This window comes from Alligator sinensis, unplaced genomic scaffold (genome assembly GCF_000455745.1).
Source record: "Alligator sinensis unplaced genomic scaffold, ASM45574v1 scaffold157_2, whole genome shotgun sequence".
Classification (NCBI taxonomy): domain Eukaryota; kingdom Metazoa; phylum Chordata; order Crocodylia; family Alligatoridae; genus Alligator; species Alligator sinensis.
The window spans coordinates 496,306-519,194 of record NW_005842107.1 but is presented as its reverse complement, the minus strand read 5'-3'; the positions used below and the strand labels follow the sequence as shown (position 1 = coordinate 519,194).

Below are 22,889 nucleotides of genomic sequence, written 5' to 3'. Positions count from 1 at the left end.
ATCAGGTGTAAATTTGATACCTGCATGATGTAGGTATCACATTTATGTTCAAGTCATTGAAAGTCACAGTATTTACTGTGCGATAGGGGCATGCATGTGTAGTTGTACACCTGTACGTCGCAGTAATTTCAGTTACTGCGCAGTAAATGTGCACGTGTAGACGTGCCTCTGTGTGCATCTATAAATTCACCTATTATCAACCAGAGAAGCTGTGGTCAGTCTGAAGGTTGTGCTCACCCAGAGCAGGGTATCATGGGTAGGCTGTGAATCCAGTGCCAACAGTAGCTGATTGACTAGCTAAGGGAACCATTGATGGCCAACCATTGAGCCAAGGTTGGATGTCTGGGTATAATCAATGTCTGATGAATACATTTGCCTCAGAGCAGAACTACCCTGGCAAATATATGAACCCTATTAAACTGATTCCATATATCTCCATGATGATTAGAGAGAGCTAGTTAACCATGTTAGCCTTAAGTCAGGCAGAAGGCAGGGTAGAGATGCACCTTCTAAAATAATTGAATCAGAGAAGCATAAACTTTCCTGAGCAAGATCTCACTTCATCAGATAGCATCTGATGCATGAAATGATGAATTAGAGTGCTGTTTCACTGATTAATTTACATTTTTCTTCACCTGTCTGCTATAATCATCAAGGAGGCTGTCTTCAATATGAGCTAGAACAGCATGCTGGATGGACCATCCTGTTTTGGCCCGATACACTGAGGTCTTTAAATGTCATCTACTTATGAGGCCGGGCCTTATCTCTCCCTAGTTGCTCCCTCCTTGCCTGCAACTTTGAGGTAAGAAGGGCTAGGCAGGATGGTTGTATTTTTAATAGCTGTCTCTTAAATGATACACATGTGATTATTTCAGTCTCTCAGAAAATATAATGTAAGAGTCAACAATGTATACAAGTTAATTGATATTTAGAAAGTGTATAAACAAATATTGTGAAGCAAAGCTATAATTCAGATCATAACAGTAGAACTTTAAAAAAGGAACAATGAAACTAACCCAAATAAAAATCCTTCAAGGGTTCTAGTTATTCACTCGTCTTTACCAATGCCTATTTTATACAAATAAGTATCAGTGTAATTGCATCTGCAGGTGTGACTAGAAGATAACATTTAAAACTTGCATCTTATCCACAGTATATTGTATAATAATCTAAAACGCATTTCAAATTTAAACCTACAGCCTTGAGAGGGGCATTTTATGATGCAAAGCTTGTGTTCCAGAATAATTCTATTCAGGCAAGTTAGAATTCTGATTGATGAAGTATATTACAGTTTTCACCATGGTTAGGGGGAAAAAAAATCATCCTGGCATTTTTCAAAAGAGAAGAAATTTCAGTTTCATTCTGAGAATTTAATAAAATGTGAATGAACACACTACATGTACACTTGAATGAAGACAGCAGACACCAGAATTCTAATTGCTCATCTGCAAAGGTAAAAGGGGATTGTATGTAATAGTTCCTCAGTGCCTGATCACTGCCTACTCCCTTCGTGTACTAATGCAAGCTGCTGTGAATTCTCAGTCTTTTTGGCTGAAAGATTCTCCCAATCTCTCCCTAGCTGAGATAAAGGAAGATTGCTGAAACTCTCTGAAGTGGGTTATCTTTTCTTCCTCCAAAACACCATGAGATCTTCAAAAACATTTTAACTTCCCTACTACTACTAAGGATAATCAGTGCAATAGTCCCAAAGAACTACAGTACTAAAGTAGAGGTGGTCCCAAACCCTCAGAACTGAATACTCTGAAAGTTTGATGAGGTTCTAGAATTAATTTGAATGGGAAATTCTAACATTTCTTATCTTCCAGAGTATGCTTTTGAAGCCACAGTTGACTTTTGCAGCTAGGCCTCTACAGTCAGTGTAGGCTACCATCTCCTAATTCTGTGGCCTAAATACATGACTTTGGCCACATGAGATATACTTATATTGATATCACGTGGAATTCCCATTTTTACCAGTATTACATATTAATTTACAGGATGTTAACCATGTTTAGCTCCTAAAATTTACTTGCTTTTTTAAGACTAACAGAAAATGAATTTCAAAGTTTCAAGTAGAGAAAATTGGATGCTTATCTTGCTGGGATCCTATGACCCCAGCTGACTCTCTACCCTTTGGGCGGGGGGCTGGACTCGATGATCTTCGGAGGTCCCTTCCAGCCCTAATGTCTATGAAATCTAAGTATGTCCCCTTCATTATTGAAATCTACATAAGTGTCCATTGGAAAGTGAACATTTTATATGATGTTTCTATTTAAAACTAAGTAAGATTGAATGCACTTTTCAGATTAGCATAAAATATACTATCTACAGCTGTGCTACCATTGGCCTCAATCTTATAAAGTAGTAGGCAAGTATAAAACAAGCTCCACAGTATTGCACATGAGTACTATGAGACTGCTTGTGTACATAAGGCTATATGCGTCATGTTTGCAGGAACATAGTGACAACAAATCCATACATGCTGAATCCAAGCCAGCAGGCACCTTTATGCATATAGTTAAGTCTTTGAAGCCAAAGCACATCGCCCATTTTAAAAATTGATACAACACTGAAAATCAAAGCAATATTTCTGAGTGAAAACAGTAGGCCAGAGTTTGTGCTCATGAACTGTGTGTGTGTGTGTACACACATGCACATATATATTGTTGAGGGCTCTTCATAACTATTAAGTCAATGATGTACCAAAGGTAGCAAACAGGATGGGGCCGTTGTCAGCCAGTATTTACTTCAGTGAAAAAAACAGAAGTGTTATGCTAAAGTCTTGTTATGTTGCTGTAACTTCTTTCCCACCATTCTGGGTTAGACTGATATACTGTGCTGGGGGGGTTATCTTTTTGTACCAGTTGAGTAGCAAACTAGCCTTTGGTGAACCTTGCCAGTTACAGATTATGGCATGTAGTTTAGCATTTTCTTATTGCAATTTTTTTGCAAAACTGGAGACTAAATTGTTCCTTTAATGTTAAAATCTTTAACTCTTTTTTAATATCTTGCATTCAGAACATATTACATAGTTGGACCAATGGGCACGAAAGCTGGCTGTGCTTTAAAAGTAAGAATTAAATTGCAATTGGGTATCTTACAATAAGCACATTTCATTTGTGCATAGGGTTAGTGCTTAATATGTGGATGAAAAATAGCATAAATAAATCTTTCAGTAACATTAGGAGACCATTCTTATTTTTCCAAATCTGTTTCTGTTAAAATATCCCACAAATTAAGTTAGAAGCTGTTAAGATGTACCACGCAATTTATATGGGCTACAACTAAACTGAGCACATTTGCCACTAAGAATTAAAGGGAAACATTTAATACAATGTGTGTGAGCAATATTGAACTGAATTTATAAGTCAAGTAAATCATTGCTTTGATATTGTTACATTATTACATAGTAAATCCAGATGTCAGTCTTAAATATTCATTGACACTATTAAGAATGAACAGTGTATGTGGTATGAGACTATTAGTTTTACGGCTAAAGTGCTGCCTTTTTAACACATTCTAAATAATGACATCTGCAGACTGTCACGTTCATTCTGCTACTCTTGAGGAATAGCTAGATATAGAATTATATCCTTTGATACTTTAGAAACAATACTATTAATAGTAAGTGAACTTCCAACTATGTTAGAATCTTTTTTTTATTTTGTTCAAAGTTGTGTATACTGTGTCATAGTTCCTTGAGCTGAAGTTGTTTTATATTTTAAGAAGCTTCACGTGGTATTAAAAATAGAAAAACAAACAATAAAAATAAACAAAAAACCCCAGCTGAAATCATCCACTGAAGTCTGAAGGTATATTGGTTTTGGGAAGGTTATTTATACTGACTAAATAGGTTTGGAAAATAATGGTCTGTCAGAATCACAAAAAGCAAAGATTTTAACAATTGAAGGCAAACACAATGTTCAGATATATAAGAAAAGGAATAGAATATACTTCCTGGAAATGTAATGTAAATCATTAACTAAAAGAATAACCTCCCCTGAAGTAGTATTTTTGCTTAAGTTTGCATTATCTCAGAAATACGAAGAGCAGGCCCTGTTGCAAGAAAGCCAGGGAGCTGTTCAATGTTGGGGCTGTCAGCTGAGGGGAAGGGCTGTGGTCCCAGGACGGGGATCTTTCCAAGTTTCTCATGGAACACAGTCTGCTGGGAGGAATGGGTCGTTTCCCCAAGGAGATCTGGGTACTGATAGGATGCGCGACGTGAACGCTGATCCATTGCACCCCAATGCCCGCCTTTCCTTGTGACGCCCCTTATGGTGCAACCTCCCGAATCAGGACCTGAAATAAGTTCCTTGTGACAAACCTCACTCGTCAACTTGCTGGCTTTGAATTAACATGGCGAGAGCGGTCTCTGCTAAACAGGTTCAGCACAGTACTAACCCATTGTGCTCTTGTGGAGAGACCCAAACAATGTCACACATTATTGAAGAGTGTCCCCTCTACAAACCAAGAGGTGGATTAATGACCTTGAACTCAGTTAATGAGGAGGCTATCTCTTGGCTCCATGGATTTGCATTGGCTAAATAAATACATCTCAGAAATAATAGTAAATAAATGGGTTCTTGTTTTGTCATCCACTAAGTAGGGCCTTGGTCAGATCACAAAGAATATACTTATAAACATGCAGATTAGTCCTCAAAAATAATTTTGGTGGAGGGTGTAAAAATCTCGTAAAATCAGGCAGTGCAAAGCAGTGCCACAATCCAACGCAAATGACTTTAATCATCATTATATCTCCTTCGACCTTGTCCTGAATGAGGTACCATGCCTTTGTGGGATTTGGGGTTTTGACTGTAAGAATCTCCTACCTCTGCTCATTGGCATTCATCTTCATTGTTCACCCTGTGCCTACTGCTTTCTTGTTCTTCAGTACGTGTTTTGATATATCATGCACAATGCTCTGGTTGTGGTCTTTTTTTCATTGTACTTTCTTCCCCAGTTTATTCAGCCTAGTGTTCTATTTTCATAAATAAAATTATGCTCATTCATCTCCACTCATAAAACTATCGCAGCTCTGATTGTAGCAGAGGAGTTCAATGCCCATGGAATTTCTTAATAGAAAACTCTACATTCTCAGACCATTTGTTACTATTAAATTCATTAAATCATGGATTGCAAACTAGGTTCATACTTTACCAGTACATATTTGGTAAAGAAACCTACCTGGAAATAATAAATTTAGGGATGGAGAAGAATTGAAGTATCTACAAAGTAGTACAGGTTAAATGCAAGCCTTTTAAGGGTCATTACTTTTTAATATATTCTCTTTTGACATACTTCACTAGGTAATGATACAGACCTTTGTAGCCTTGTCAGTAAATGATGAAACAGTTCAATTACCCACTTCTTGTTTTGTGGATGCAGAGTGGATAGTGATGCATTTTTCTAAGGTGCTATGAAAATGGCTATGCCATAGTCCTAGCTATACTAAAAAATAATTTTCAATCAATTGATGATGCGTAATGGATGGAAAACTCTGAAGGTATCTGCTGGCAGACAGGGGTCCTTTGAACTCTGCTTGTCGCAGTTCTTGCCCCCCAAGCTGGGAACAGGGATCAGAGTGAGTTTTCTTTTTGTTTGCACATTCAGTCTCAGCACTGGTGTATCTTCCCTTCCGAAAAGTGCTTTTAATTCAGGGCTTCTGATTAGCAGATCTTTTTCTTGAAAAATTCTCCAAATTTTATTAAGTGTCAGGTACTTTCAGGAGCTTTTCATCAGAGACAATATTCCCATAGGTATACAAATACATTGATGCTGTAATCCAGTGGTGTCCAACTCACCCTGGGTCCTGGGCCAGATCTGGACTCCAGCACTCTTCCTGGGCCTCAGGGCCAGCAGCTGCACTGGGTCTGGTGGCAGAGGATCCAGGCAGCCACGGGGTAAGTGGGGCTGTTGTAGCACATCCCTCACTCAGCATCCTGCTGCCAATGGCCATGTCCAGCAGGATCAGGGGGCCGTACCTCCAACTTTCTGTAGCCTGTCAGCAGCCAAACCAAACAGCTCTAATCTGCAGACAATCCTTTTTGACACTCCTGCTGTAGTCTCTCAGCCTTCTTCTTGGTATCCCTATTCAGTTTATCGGAAGAAAAATAGGATTTTCTTTTTTTTAGAGCTCCCTGTTATCATGTTAGTCAAACACCACTGTAACAATTTTACAATATGCGGCCGCTATAATCTGACCGAATGTAAGGATGGCAACCAGGCTTGGTAGCCTATTACTCCATTCACAACTCAAAATTTAGTATAAAATGGCAGCACAGTAGAAAACTCTCTGCTGTTAATGTAATTTCATATTTTAAAACTCGTGCCCACGAAAATTTGTCAACCTACAGTTATTTTTTAGCCTAAAAGAATGACTTTGAGGTATTTAAGAGGAGAGCTATTCCTTCTGAAAAAAACATTTAAACATGGTGGCACATAGTAGGTTCTTCTGTATTATCTCTTTGGGTTTGTCTGACAACTTGGACCCTTGCTAACTGTATAATTATGCAGAAATAAAATCTGCTTTCTTGTTTACCTATCCTCAAAATACTTTAGTGGTACAGCCTGTGATAATAGATGCATTGTCTTAGCTTATCGAAGGGATCAGAATCAAAAGAAGGAAAAAAAATACTCCCCACAACCAGAATTGTTCTCCTCGACCTCCAATGGGAGGAGAGTGCATGGGCCAAATCCTGTGAGATGTTATCTTCAGGGATGCAGCATTACAAGAAAGTAATTTCTCTTTTAAAGATATTATATAGGATTCTCACTCTTGGAGAGTAAGTAGCTCAAGGGATGTCTTGGAATAAAAAGCTGAACAAATTAGCACTGCAGTAAGCAAAGCAGGAATGACGGGGAAAGCCAAGCATAAAGCAAGATGAAAGGGTTTGAGTTTTTTCTTCTTTTTTTGTAGAGCAAGCAGGATAAGAGATCTTGAAAAGGCAACAAAGCAGTGTTAAACAAGCAGAACGTCAAAGGGACCTTCATGGAAAACAGAACCTGCCCAAATTCGTCCTCCTAAAACATGAGAAATCCTGAGAAAGGATGGACTCTGTGGGGAGACTGAGTTTAGACTGTCCATTTTTTCAAGTGGACCCACAGGTAATCTAGGCAACCACCTCTAGGTAATGAAGCTGAACTTCCATGCAAATGAGGACTTCCTGTCTCCCTGTTGCATGATGCTGCAGAACAGATTCACTCATTTGAACACTGCTGCAGGAATTATGTGGAGCAACATGATCTGAACCTGAAGTTTGGATCAAGGTCATGTTTTATGGTTGAGCAGAAACTTTTATCATATATATTAAAAGTTAATTATTCTTTATTTTTATGTCACATGCAGCTTTTTGCTCACCCAAGAAAGTAGACTATCTGAACGGCACTTTACCAGTCCCCTTTAAGAATAAAGACAGATTCTGCCTTGGAAAGATAGCATTATGCTGAGTGATAACAAGAGGATAAAACTTTGCAACTAAGTTCATTCCCATATCACTCCCTTATACTTTAGGCAGTTGTTGGTTTCAGGCAAATTATCGTGCATAATTTCACTTTCTAGGTATGTCAACAATTTTGCATGAAGTTAGTTTGCAGAGTCTACTATGCTGTCAGTGTCTGTGGAATCATTGGTATGCAAATTTAGAAGTCCCATTTTATCACGAACAACATTTTTCTGCAGTATAAAAATAAAGTGAATGAGATGTAGACAGTGTCAAAGTAAGTAAAATAAAAATAACACCAGCAAATTAGAAACAGTCTGTAAAAAGCTAATTAGAAATTTGAGGACTAGATTCTCAGGTCAAGTCAATGAAGTTCTACCATCTTACACCAGCTGAAGATGTGTTGTCAGATCACCAGAAAACTTCAGGATGTGATTAAGGGCTTTATTTGGTACTGGTAGCCACACAAAGTAGGGGACAGTTTTGGCATTTGAGATAGACTCTTAAGAAACATCATGCAGCGGTAGTGCAGTACCACTGTGTGAGCATGGGCAGGATATGGGAACTGTGACTGTTTCTTCGTGGCATAGAGCAGATTATTGCATGTAAGGAGCCAGGAAACAAGTGGTAGCAAGGCAAAGCAATGGAAAAGATGGCCTTGAAGGGTGTACTACTACATAGATCCTACCATTTTCCTGCCTATCATCTGCAGAAGGAGCTTTATCAGAGCATACATCATATATTGCACTGTATGTACTCAGGCCTTCATGGAGCCACCTTTTGATCATAACTGCTTTCTGAAAGAAAGAGTTTTTCTCTCTACAGACCCAAACACGTTATGAGAATGAATAGAGAGACAGACCTAGTTGCCAGTGTTCAGAAGCAAGACTTGAATTTGAACTATTCGTTTCAGCGTGAAGGTGATGGTTCATCCAGTGGTCATCATAATTCCTCAAAAACGTGTCTTTAATTCGCAATAGCTATAACCAGCCACGTGGCACTTCACTGTGAGAATACCCTAAAGTTTCTCACTTGTGGGATCAACTATATCATTAAAAGAGCATAGGAAGTACTTTAATGTTCTGCTCTGCAGGGTAGAGGGATACCTGTTAATCAGGGCTGGGAAACTACGGGATGGACGACGGTAATGTATTGGACATTAAGTGGACATTAAGCAAAATAAGGCAAAAGGTTTTTGATTAAATATTGGGAAGGTTGGGTAAGGTCCCTCTACTGAAAATGCTGTGTCCAAAATTTTAGAAGCTGTTAATACTTAGATATCAGGGTGTAGGATTTACTGAGACTAATTATTACATGAAAGAGCCTTAGTAGATTGTGAGAGCTCTGGACTGTTGACTTCAGTAATTTAATTTACTGAGGTCTCCAATTTTCTAATATGCTTAGAAATGCTTTTCTGTTATATACAAACTAATATTATAGTATAAACCTTCATAGCGCTATAGAATTCTGCCTTGATAAAAGATCGATGAAATTAAAAGGATTAAAACAAAGCCTTGACAGCTCTGCTTACCACAGCATAATAAGATGTTAGGCCATGGACACAGAATGGTTTAACCCATACAAAGAGAGAGCCCGGGTTCTAAAAGGCAATATAGATGTGATGCAACCCCTAAAATCGATATAGCAACACCACAAAAATGGGCTTTTTATTCCCAGATGAATTGGGCAAATTCATTGTGCTTTTAAGAGCCATGACTTCATTTTTTGCTTATATGTCTTTTCTCCCCAAGTCAGCCAGTTGGTATACTAACTGCCTTCCCACACTGCTTTGCACCTTCTCCAAACAGTCCGCTCTGGCTACCTTTCTGAGCTCTACTTGTCTGAGGCCATGAGAACCCAATGTCACGTTCCACGTGAAATCCTGGCATATGGCCAGATTCTGCCCCTTTCTGATCAGACATGCCAGAGAGTGAGATCTTAGGTTGCTTACAGATGTGGTGGGGCGGGGAGGTGAGGAGAGGAACAGCGCATGCCCACAAGAAGCATCACATTAGTTTGACCCATCTTGCCCAATGTCTGTATAGAGCACATGCTTCAGCAGGGCTTTTTGTTGCTTTTATCTACTAGCTAAGTCAATCAGCTAGTAGATAAAAGTGCCAAAAAGCCCCGCTGAAGCGTGCGATCTATGCAGACACTGGGGAGCCAGTCAAATTAATGTGCTTCCTCTTCCAGGAAGGCACTGTTTTGTTTTTGGTTTTTTATTTGGGGTTTTGTTCTTTGTTTTTTCGTTTGCGGGGGAGGGAGGGTCACATCTGTCAGCGGTCTTAGAGACCTGCCTTGCACCTTCATCTCTACAACCTCACAACCTCTTTGCACCACTGAGGGGCATGGATATATTCCTCCTTTTTGCACTCTAGGGAGAGGCAAAGGTCTAGTGGCTGCAGATGTGTACAGCTCTGGTCCTCCAGATAGCTGCCAGTCATTATCGGCAATTACAAGGAGTACAAGGGGACATGCCACATCAGTCACTGCTCGTGCTCTATTTGTGCCTCAACTCCTTACTAAAAAGAGCTGGATGGGATCTTGTTTGCTGATGCCAGGATCACACTACACTTTATGATAGGTTTTGGGACTCACTCGCCACAGAAAGTTGAGAGGGAGTCTGAGAGCCAGGACCTCTTTGCCCTCAGAGAGCTTGTGTGTTTAGCCCATGTTTCAGAGCAGACCATGCTGTCCCTGCCTTCCTTGTCAGCTGCCACCACCAAAATTGCTCTCATGAGCAGTAAAGATTTGGCACATGAAAGTAACTGTGCTGAGGGAGCTTGCATGGCAGAGCATGACAGTGAACGGGGAAAGTCAATAAGGAGCAACATACAGCAGGCAGCTGTGGCCATCACAAGGGAAACTCTGGACCTGATGAGAAGCAAAATCCAGTTCAAACCATAAAATCAGTGTACTATGCTAGGTGGTATGATCAAGGAGTTGACATTGCTTGGCCCTTGCTTGGATCATCTTCCAGCTGACTCAATCCAATCCTAGTAGGGGCTGCTACAGTTGCTCAAAAACACCTCTGTCTGGGACAAGTCATACATTTATGGTTGTACAGTGAACATGGTTTCTCTGCGGCAGACAGGAATGGGGCTTTCCATTCCACTGGCTTGATGCCCTGCCACTCCAGCCCTCAAGGATCCCTAACTGGTAATGGACCAAGACATTTCTCTCCTCTACAGCTCTGGGCCTCATCCAACATTAAATGCCTGAAGGACCCCAGAAATTTGCACCACTGTTTTTTCTGCACTTACATATAGCTTGTTTCCCCCATTCACATTTACCCATTGCTGTTTATTACCTTTTTACCTCCCCATTTTAAAGTCTGTCCCAGCTTGCACTGCTTAGATTTGGGCCTCTTCAAAAAACAAACTTTTTTTGCTGGTTCAGTAGCTTCATTATTCATTTCATCCAGCACCTAGAAAACCAAGTGGTTCTTATTCAGTGACCTAAAACTTGTGAGACCAGCAGGCCAAATACACTTTACAGGCAATTAAAGGAGCTGCCTACCCAGAAGCTGCAAATTTCAGGATAAATACAAATTGCATCCCTATGAAAGGGGGAGAGGAAAGCCAAAAGAATAACCCGTACCCCCTGCTTACCTTGGTGAAAGTGGTGCACAAGAGCTGCAAACCAGGACCAGTATGGTGTTTCCGGAACAGCCTCACACTCCGGATTGGCAGAGAGGAAGCTGCTAGAGGTACTTTTGGCTCCGGTGAGGGACCTAGTGGGGGAAGCCTGCGGTGTGCCAGGGAGGCAGAGATGCGAGATGGGAGATAGGTCAGGGGTGTTCAAGAAGGCTGTGGAGGGAGTGAGAGGTCCAGGCTCTTGGGCATTTCCCACACAGGACCCTACCCCTCTGCTGAGGTGAATGCCTGGCACAGGGTTCGATTGCAGGACTTTTGATACTTTGGGAAGAGAGCCTGTGGGCTGCAGGTTCTCCTTGGGTGGCGAAGATCAAGGTAGTGAATTGGACGGATGCTACAAGAGAGAGATCCCCTCTAAAAAGAGATTGAAGATTATAGCAGTGGTTGCTGCCATTTTTCTGTTATAGTTTTGTGAAGATTGAGTTACATATTGCCCCATGGGTCACCCATCCAGGGAAAGGATCCTCAACCAGGGCAGGTCCGAGCATCTATGGCCTGGTAGGACTCTAGAAGAGGGAGAGCCATGTCAGGAATTGGCTTTGGGCCAGGCTACTGCCAAGGGCTGCTGTTTGACCTGTTTCAATGGGGCAACATCAATAGGCCCTGGCACAGGAAATGGTTAGGGTGGGGTGAAGAAGCCAGGGTGGTTGAGGTTGGGAAGGTCACTTGATGGGGAAATGTCTCCCAGTACTGTAACATCAAAGTTTTGGCAGGCGAGAGGAAACATCTAGCAGGAGACCTGAGTGATGCATTCCTGGCCCCCGCCCTGTCGCCGCTGGTGGGCTGAGGGTCAGCTAGGAAGGGCCTTAGGCCTTACAACACCTATAGGCGGCACAATCCCTATAGAAGTATAGCAAAAGTAAAGGTACTAGTGCAACCAAAGAGCTTGCCAGCCTCTGCCCAAACAAGCTAGCAGCTGTATTCTTGCACGAGTACACAGGAAGGGCCTCACATGGAGCCTGTCAATCACACCCACCTCAGTGATCCCCAGCACAGAAGGGATACGTGTCAGCTTACAGGTGTGAAACAGGGCAAAGGTGTCAGGTTTTATTGCGGTATAAATAGGGTTTAAGTCCACAAAGGGTTAATAAAACATTATTTCGAAACTTTTCGAAAGGGGGGGCGAACACATTTTCACTGGCAGCAGCAACAGCACATGCAAATGCAAGGCACTTTGCAGGAAGGTATCTAGGGACTGGGAGGGTTTCAGGTTAGTAGCACGACTGTTCTTTGTCTTGCATTTGGCAGCAACTTTTCTGGCTTTTGTTAGCTTCTTGTTAATGAAGCTATTACTGTAACCTTTAAAAGGAAATGACAGTGTCTTGATGCCTCCTCTGAGAAATGCCTTTGCTCTCTCCCTCATATTTTTTCTCCTTTCAATATTGTTCCTGCCTCATATGCTTTGGAGGCCTTTGGAGGTGAGCAGTGGGAGCAAGATGTTTAGTGTGCCTTCAAGGCAACAATACCAGCATCAGGGCAATGCTTCCAACTCTTGTTGGGCAGCAACAGGACCAATAAATAACGGGGCAGTGATTATACCCACACAACAGTCTTCTTTTACAGGACCTATTAAGAGCTTCATTCACTTTACAGTCTAGGCTGACGGCTTCAAACTCACTACCAGCCCCTCTGCCTTCAACAGCCATAAAACCTTCTCTCCAGGTGTCTGTGTCGTTATTGCTTCACTGGCAGTCTCCATTAAAACTTTTCCCAAGTCTAATTTACAAATACATTAATGCAGTAGTAGAAATCTGTTAACCGTATTTCATGGAAGATGTTTGTTGCTTGGTGGTTTTGAAGAGGGCTTGACTGAATTATTCTCTGTTTTGATTTGAAGTGCAGGATGTTTATTCTTATAACGTGTCTGTTCCTTTCACAGGTATTTTCCTAAATGGGATTTACAGCTGATGAAATCAGATGGTTTCTCTGCTGTAACTCAATGTCAGCCTGATTTATTTGTTCTGTACCCCCCCCCAAAAAAAGTTGCGCCTATGACAAATTACATGAGTGCTGCTTCATTTATTTTAACCACTGCAGCACTGATGAATTTACATATAAATTCAAATCTTGATTCTTTATTTCATAAGAGTATTTTAAATCAATTCATTTGTTACAACACAAATTTACAGACGGACTGAACTTACTACATGACTGGTTGCGTGATGCAGTAATGCTGTTAAGTAGAGTATCACACTGTCCTGATTGATGTTTTAAAATAATAATGCTACGGATTTGTTTGTTCTCACCGATTTTGTTTTCTTTTCAGAAATGCCGGGCAGCCCACACAACCAGTTCACGTTTCGACCGCTCCCACCCCCGCCCCCACCACCACATGCGTGCACCTGCAGCAGAAAACCACCTCCAACAGCGGATTCTCTCCAGAGAAGATCAATGACAACTCGCAGCCAGCCCAGTCCAGCTGCTCCAACCCCCCCAACCGGTACACAGGATTCTGTGCATCTGCACAACAGCTGGGTCTTGAATAGTAATATACCACTGGAGACCAGGTATAACAACTCGCTCTACAAACTTTGTGTAGAAGTTGGGGAAAGGGCTAAAAGGGTATGGGATGAAGTAAGCAAACGATAGGATTGAAAGGAATGATCCCTTTGTAATTCAGGCACACGCGAAACTTGTTTTATGAGAATCTAGTGTTGTTGGCATTATCACGCGTTTACCCCTAGATCACTAAGGCTTATAAAAGCCCACATTTTGAAAAACGCTGGGGGTAATTGACTGCTCAAGAAGTATGTACTGCATGCCTGTTTTTGACTTTCATGCAAACATCTTTGCGCCCATGCAGCTCCATCTTGTGGGCTCCTAAGAGACATTTCACAATATCAGCGAAACTTGGCAGGTAAGAGAAGTCATTGCACTCCAGAGCTTCTAAAGTCACTCAGACTTTGGTCTTTGGGAAGCAATTCCCAAGGAATTCATTATTCTCTGTTCAGCTGTACATGTAAACCTCCAGGATAGCCTCACAGGTGCATGTACAAAAGAAGGCCAAAATGGTTTGTGGTTTCAGAAATGATTACAGAGACAATACAACATGGATAGTGCAAGACTTAGTCCTGAAAAAAAAAGAAAATGCTGTAGTAAGGGTTCAGGCCTTAGACAATTTATCTAAATAACCTACCCTGAAAACTGATAAGCGTGCAAATAAAATAAATCTTTGATTCAGAAAGAATCTGCAATGTAAAAGGCCTTCATTCGGCCATCAGATACTTGGGCACGGCTTTCTCTGACTTGTTGGCCCAAAGCTTTCTGTTTCATGTGAACAATAGCTAATTTTATGGCCATTAGTTAGATGTGTGCCCACAGACAGACCTCTTGAGTAAATTATATCTAAAATGTTGCCCAACCTTTTCCTTCCCTGAGAAAACATTATGGGTTTGACACAGGGTATGTTCAGATGAGGTTTGCTTTGACTCTTCAATTTTTTCTCAAAAGACAGAAAGTGTAACCCATAATTAAAACTGTTGCACTGAGTTTACCTAGATCTGACCCTAAAATTGTAATATAACATGTACAAAAAATGGTTTCCTTTCATAAGTGTAGAAGCACCTTTCAGTATTTTCAACAGTGTAGCTATTAACTCATGGCAATAACTGATTTTCTTGCAATAAGATGAGATTGTTTTGGCCTTATTCATAAAAAGCAAAATACTTTTTTAAATAGATAGGCTGCTAAAATACCAGTGTCACTTTGAATAAGTCACTCTCCTCTGAAAGGGCATAAATTAGAACTGAGAGGAGAGGCTCATTAATTGCTTTCATAGTCTCTTTCTGAGTTAAGATTTTGGCATGTTACTTGCTTAAGAAATCTGTCGTGTTTAATTCCAGATAAAGAATCAAGAAGTAAAACTTCTTTTGAAATCAGATGAATTCACAAATTTAGTTTTTGGTCATAATATGATCATTCTTTTGGAAATAGTACAGCATACCCAGGTTGTTTTTCTGATGCTCCTATTGAATTTCACAATTAACCACATTTTTCCGTATTTCATAATACAAGCTTTTACATAAGAACTAAGCCCAAGGAAACCATGCTTACTTGGGGGCAATTCAGTAGAACACAGCTGAGAACAAATTGCAGAGAGTAGTTAAACCACCAAATACGTGTTTTTCAAGTACCAACAATATATACAAGTAAATTTCCATTCTCGTTCTGTTACTTCACAAATGAATATTAAAAATCAGTAATATAAGCCAGTGATATATAGTTGGTATCAGAATTTCTGATTAAATTTATTTCCATAAAGAAAGGTCCCCATTGGTTCCCTTGAAGTAAGGATTAGCATTTACTTTAAGAAGCCAATCCAATCGTGAGCATACTAAGAACTTTTCCATTGAATTTAATGGACATTCTTTCAGGTCTTAGGCAGTATTGCTTCATCATATTTCATTTTCTCTTTTTCAGACCTTTCTGTTACGGAAAATAATTTAATTATACTTCTTGTTCAGCTATTTTCATTTTGCTGACTCTGATTCTACAAACTTCCTATTGACTATAGCCAACCATGAAGGCAGCTCTATAGTCTAATTGAAAGTAATTGGTTACTGATGACAGCACTATGCTTGGAGTTAGTGGTTCAAGGTTGATGAGAATATGTGGATTTGTTTTCCTTGAATGACAAAGGGCCTTGTTACACATTAGTTTAAGGCAGCTCCTAGCGCTCTTAACCCCTGGATTATCCACAGATTAACACCTCAAACTAGTTTTAAACACACTTTAGGGAGCTTAAAGTTATCCCACTCCAGGGCTGGTTTATCTCTGTTTCATGTTACCCAGCTCATGTTCCATTAATGTGTGGCCATTCCCCACAGATGTGCTGCCCAAGTTGCAGTCCTCCAACATCCCAGGATATAGTGTCCCCTCTTCCACCCTCCTGTTCTGTGTGGACAGACTTTCCACGTCCTGAACTCTACTGCCCAGGGGGGCAGTTATGGCACCAAGCTAACTCCCTTTCCTGCCCCAGGGGTGTAATCCCTTGCATAGAGCCTGCAGAGCACAGACCAACTAGCCAAGTCTCAGGGCATGGATAAATCTGGGAGTGCGGTGTAGGGCAGGCTTGGAGGGAACAAGGTAGGGGGCCAGATTGGATCCCAATAATCTGGGGCTTCTGTCCTAAGGCAGGGGCACTAGCTCCCCCAAAAGTGCCTTCCCTCACTGCTACCACCTCTGAGCCACCCCGCGAAGCATGACCAGCATGCTCCACACCCTGATCCCAAATCCCAATTTATTAAAACATGACACCTTCTTTAATTTACTTTCTCTTTATTTCTTTTTTAATTTTTTTTTTTTTTTACTTTTTTATATTTTATCCTTCAGTGGCTGGCTTCCTTCCTTTCCCCACCCTTTCCCCACCTGTTTCCTTCTACCTCCCATTTCATTACCCATCCTCATCCCAGTAACTCTCTGCCTCCCAGCTTCTTGTCTCCCCACCACGTCCCTTCCAACCCATGTCTCACACATCCTCACCTAGACCAGGGGTAGAAGCCCATCGTGGTTCACCAGCCCTGTAGTATCAACTCACAGCTGTTGCTCCTAGTCAGGAGCCTACTCACCAGCCCTCTAATGGCGAGTCATAGCTGTACAAGTGGGGGACAGTCAGAGAAGGTTTTTAGGTGTGACTGCTCCAAACTCAAGCTGCCACTAACACCAGTCAACAACTGAGCAGCTCAAAGTGAAATGTGTAACAGGGCCTGAAGTCCGGGAGCTTTCTACAATCATATTCCTGAGCTAAAATGTTTTTAGTGACTATCTTGGTTGACCTCCGGTAGCTTCTGAGAGCTGTCTCTGATCTCTTATGAAATCAAGTACAGGCCTATATAATGGTTAAGTATAATCTCACACCTATTCTTTTGACTAAATATGGGAGTTACTTGGGGACAATAATATGATCCAGGAATGAAAGTAGCAGATAGAAAGTCTATAGCATGCAAACCAGCCTTAGAGAAAAGAGGTGTTAATGACTTGCTTTTCCACCTTCACTGGGGTGATTAGAAGATTAATTACCATTATATCTGGGTTTTCTCTCTACCCACAGCTCAGATAAAAATAATTGTGCAGAATGAAATCAAACATGGTAATGGCCAGGTGTTCTTGTGCTAAAACTTTGATCATCCTCAAATCTACCTAATAATATGTGTAAGCAGAATTTATTTTTTATTCAGAACATTTGCATTCAAATAGTAGATTAGTTTATAAATGTAATAACTGGGCAAAAATCAGAATGCATATGCTCAGCACTTTTTTCCAACCATATCTCATGTTAATTCATAAACAGCACCATAATTTACAAAATTTAGCAATGACCATATAGATTTAGAGACTTTTGTTTCAGAAACAAAAGCACTTCCTAGAACTACTCATGTGACTTATAAATCCTGTTTCCTACTGACGGTCAGAAATGAAGCAGGTTTCTGTGCCACTGGTTCTCAATCTTTTTTCAACTCAAGACACCCATTGGAATATGTCAGCTTTAAGTTTTCACTCTTTTTTTTTACTTAGAAAATATACTGGAGCAATTCTTCTGTTTTAAAGAACTCAGAAAGACCACGACAGGTCAGAATGTTTTTAATACTGTGGGTTGCTATTTGAAATCTCTATTTATCTTGTGAATCATATTTGAACACCTAACAGCGCTAACATTGTGTGGCACCCCACAGGACCCTCAAAAGGATGTCAAGGCACCCCAGAGTGGCTCACCAGCGCCCTGGTTGAGAATCACTGTTCTAAGCCTCCTCCTGGTAGAGATGTAATATATCACATGAACATGAAAAAAAGATCCATGGCTCCAAAAATAAATTCAGCATATTGTGGTTAGAAATGTTCTCTTCTGTAATTAGACTGTGAAGAGTTTTACATTTAAAAGGATAGATTTAAAGGAGTAGACAATGAGGCACTACATTTTAGAAATTTCCCGATGGTGGTATACCTCACATTTATTATTTTATTATAACTGGATCAAACAGAAATGCTACTGCTAAGTCTTGCTTCTATGTTAAGATCACCAAATGATTTACAAATATAAATAGTTCATCTTCCCTTGCCAAGGCACAAACTGTTACTCGTTTTCATTGGGCAGAGAGCCAAAATGACTTTTATGTCCAAGCAGCGCAAGGCAGAGACATACAGAGATTCTGTAAGATGGCTTTGCTCAGGCTGCCTCCAAAACCGGAATCAGGATAGCCGTGTTAGCACTGTATTGTGCCTACGCTAATAAATGCCACAGTGTTAATTAGTCTGAGCCCTTTGACATGCTAACCTGGCTATACTGCTTCCACCCAGAGCTAGTAAGAAACAAGTGAAAACAGGAATCGGGAGCACCTCAAGAGGAGAAGGCATAACAACTGCTAGGTGACAAAGAAATAGGAGCAAGTGTGTGTCCAGCAGATTGGACTGCCAATTGAGTGAGATGCAAGTATCCAGGATTATAATATGGACACACCTGTGTGTGTACCATGTCCTCACATAGTCGCATACAAAACTGAAAACAATTTATTCACTGTTAAAATGACATATGAACGTGCAGTAATTTCCTTGCAGTGCTGAGAGAATACTTTGCAACTGTTACCAACCTAAGACTGAAATGATCTCTCACCACAAAAAACACAGGAACCACTGATACTCTTTTTTAGCAGAATAATATTATAGGTCTCTTCCATAAATTGATTTTTTTCTCCCCCAGGATAAAGTACTCACAACCTATTGCCTATTCCCTTCCTTTCCACTAAAATAATTATGTTTTTCAGGTTTCATAGATACTTTCCTCTAATCTTTCAAATCTTATGATTTACAGTGCCATATATTGTCATTATCTCTGACAGCCCCATCTCAACGTAGCTTATTGCTTTTTATGGGGTACATTTTAAACTCAGACAACTCAGTAAAGCATGTTTTTCATCTTTTCCATGCCCTGTTAGTTGACTCAATATTTTTATATAAGTATTCCACTTCTGTTTTGTTTTTCTGATGCTTTGGTATAGCTTCAGTAAGCTCCAAAGAAAAAGGGGGGGGGGGGGAAAATGACACTTTAAAATGTGGATTCTAACTGTAACACTTATCTTGGTCATCTCCATATTATGTTATTGTGCCCTTTTCATGGATAAACCATATAGATTACACTTTTGGATGGGCTTATGGGCTTATTTCAAGTACAACTTTGCATTTATTTTATCCAAGGGTCTAGACTGACATTAATCTGTAACCTTCCTGTTCTGTTACTCAGAGTATCAAATGCTGCTTTATTTTGATTTCCTCTGAAGTGTTTATTTTCATTTTGTTTTTTGTACTTAAGCATTTTCACACATTTGCCTGTTTTCCTGTTTTTTCTCCCAATCAAATTTCTTATCTAGATCCCCTAACCCATTTAGCCCATGTTGGTGCTAAGGTTAGTCGCTTGCTGAATGGCATTGAAATCTCCCCTTTAGTAAAACGGTGATGCTCCAGATACTGTGCCGATTTCAGCATGAATTAAACAACCTTGTTACCCTGATAATAATAGAGGAGATAGTGAAGTACCTGACTGTGAACCTGAGATTCAGATTCGTTGAAGCCATGTAGTGTGGATATGGCTTTAATGTCTAAAAAATGCAGGGGAAATTTAAATCTAAATGGGTCTCTTCAGTCTCCATAGCATTAATATCAGAAAGAAGTAATGCTCAGTACTTTTTTTAGGATCCTTGGATTTCCATTTTTCTATGGACACCATCTCGTTCACGATGCAGTCTAATGTCAGTAGAAATCATATGATTATCATTTACCAAGACATTTAACCATTACTAGTATACTACCTTGTTCTTATGTGAGCACTCCATAAGCAAAATCAATTTGCCTGTGCAATACTCACATACATGGCCTTCCAGGATCCAGAAAGCTGCATATTGGTCGGGCTGTGTCCCTGTAATGCTGAAGGATGAAATCAAGAAAAATCTCTCCCAACTTCAGAAGGCAAAATAACCTGAGTGGTAGGAATCTGTTGTGCCTTTTCATCTGTGATGCCGGGAAGTGAGCAGGATATGAACCCAGCCCAGTGAACAAGGAAGGGGAAGAATCTTTAGCCTGTTGGAGACCCATCTCTCCTTTTGTCCGAGGTCTCTTCTTGAGCTCTGCCAACATGACAGCAATTTAAACAAATTCTTCTGTGTCTGACTAGCTGTCGGAATAGAATCATTATCACCAGGATGTCCTCAATTCGTTGTCTCCTCCATTATCATTGCTATGCATCTTTGGGGTAGAAGTAAAGAAGCAGATTTGGATGACTGGGTAAGGTGAAAATCAACATTACAGAACCTTTTCCACAGCAAATAAAACCTCCGCAACTCCATAGGCAGGGAAGCATGTGACACTCATAAACCAGCAGGTAGGGAGACAATTACTGTCTGGCCAGTGTCCTTCATCAATAACTTATTTGTGAAGGAAGCCTATGTCTGAGTTAATATTAACTTACCCTTTAATGTAGTGTGATTTTATTTCTCATGATCTTTCTTTTACATCGTATTGTTCAGTATCTGTTACTCTGACATGTCTCTTGTATTTTGTCATTTTCTGTCTAATTAAACAGTAAATCTAACCTCTCTAGAGACGGATCATATTTAAAAAAGATATGTGGCAAGGGTTAGAAATTCAGTTGGAAAGCCCCATGTGCTTTCATTGCAAAAAATAAAAGATCTGAAAATATTTCAAATTTCCGTATTGTAAAAAATATTGAAAGCTGTAAATATCACCACAAACTTAAGCTAAAAAGCTGTAAATATGACCCTAAATTTAATAATGCAGGAAGTAAAAGCCATTTATGGAAATAAAAATATAAAAAATTGTCTGCTACAATGAGATACAATTTTAATGTTTCCAGCTATAGCACTTGAGGTTTCTTCTTCTCTTGAATAATTTAGAATTCAGTCACTATGGTCAATAAACATTTTAAATTGTTCAGGTACCCCACAGCAGTTTTTTCTTTGAGAGAGGGTCAAATTTCATCTCCACTGGAACAGAAAAATAAATATTTTGGATGTATAGCCATTTTAATCCTGTCTCAACTGATAGTTTGAAACATCAGACTCTAGGTTCCATCTGCTCATTAACTTGTATAATGGAATAGCGTATAACATAATAAATGAGAGTTGAAATATATGTGCTTATTCTATAATAATTCCATAGTAACTCCCAGTATGCCTGGTACCCTTCCATAAAAAACAAGTTCCATTTAACAGAAGTGAAATAACATAAATATCGTTTTAGAAGGAAAAAGATGGCATCAGATTAATTGAGAATGGGCTTATTTGGTTTGAAAAATAGGAGATATCTATATCAAGCCCACAGACTAATAGTAAATAGGAATTTTTGCCAAAGTCTACTCTAGTAGGAGTTGCCTAATACATTAAGATGATTCGGAAGCTGTTTCCAAGAAACAGATAAACCCTTGAAATCCTACTTCTAGGCAAAGTATTTTAGAAAATGAAATAATATTTCGGATCTGTATTGTGTTATATGCCTTACAAGTGTGATCGTTTGAAATTAATATTAGCTTCAGTTAACTCACAGCATGGCTGTTGTTTGTACCTTTGAGTTTGTGGATATTTCTTGATACCTCCTGTTGAAGACAATTAAAAGATTTAATTGACTTCAATGAAAATTGAATTGCCAATTTAACCAGTGTCAGAGCTGGAATTAGAATTTAGAAATGTGTTTGGTTTTGTTTTGGGTTTTTACCAAATTGCCTTCATTCTGAATCTACAAAACCATTGCTAAGCAACTTATTGAGGAAGTTCAGGTTGTTGCTTACCAGTTATTGATGACCAGAGATCCTGGTTTTCCTTGATAAAAAAAAAATTGCAAATTCTCTGATAAAATCCCCAAAGTCCGCAATTGAAATGAAACACCACTATATATATATATATATATTGATATATTTACAATATTAAAGCAATTTGGAAGCCTACCAGTGCCTTAGTCTCTACAGTAAAATAAATTCTGAATACAAATAAATTTTGGTATTTGATTTGTGGTATTTTAACATGGAAAATCAGAGCTCCCCCTGCACCCTTAGCTCACCAGGATGCAGGTCCAGGTCCCTCCCTCCCCACCCAAAGCCCCCAGCCCTGCTGGCACCCCTCACCCTCCACCCACAGCCCCCTTATCCCCCCAGTCCTGCTGGAGGGGGCCCCCAGCTGCCAGCAGTATGGGGCCAGGGACCCGGGTCCGCAGCCCCCTGCCCTCCACAGCAGCGCCCAAGCCCCAGCTGGCACCCGTAGGAGGTGGTGGCTGCTGCAGCCCAAGTGCCTGGCGCCCCCTCCCCCACAGGTGGCAGAGCCAGACTGGAGCCCGTGAGGAGTGGCGGGTGTGGGCTGCCCTCTGCGGGCTCGGGGTTCCTGTCCTGCTGCCCTCCCCTGGGGCCTCCACAGTCCAGCGGGTGGGACCTGGCATGGCAGGCCAGAGCAGGGTCAGGTGGGGAAGCTTCTTGACACTATGAGCTCCACACTGCCTTGGTGATGTGTCCCCTGCCCACCCTGGAGCAATGGGGGGCACAATCCTGTGCCACTCTCCCTGCTGCTGCAGGGCAAGCAGGGGGCACTTCACCAGGGCAGCACGGAGCTCACAGCGGTGGCATGAGCCTTCCCACCCAGCCCTGCTCTGCCGTCCCACACTGGGTCCCACCCATAAGGTTGTGAAGGCCCATGGGGAGAGCAGCAGAGCAGAGAACCCCAGCCTGCAGCAGGTAGCCTGCACCTGCCCCATGCACAGATTTGGGGGGCACAGGTGCCCCCTGCAGCACTGGAAGTGCATGCAG

At 40.8% G+C, this 22,889-nt stretch overlaps 1 protein-coding gene across 1 annotated transcript in view; it reads left to right on the top strand.

Annotated features, from left to right (window-relative positions):
• TENM1 (teneurin transmembrane protein 1) overlaps nt 1-22,889 on the top strand; it is a 572,606-nt gene that overhangs the window by 331,899 nt on the left and 217,818 nt on the right. The window contains exon 4 of the mRNA XM_025205187.1: nt 13,362-13,602. Within this exon, the coding sequence (XP_025060972.1) occupies nt 13,362-13,602 (241 nt within the window). The remainder of the gene's footprint in view (nt 1-13,361; nt 13,603-22,889) is intronic.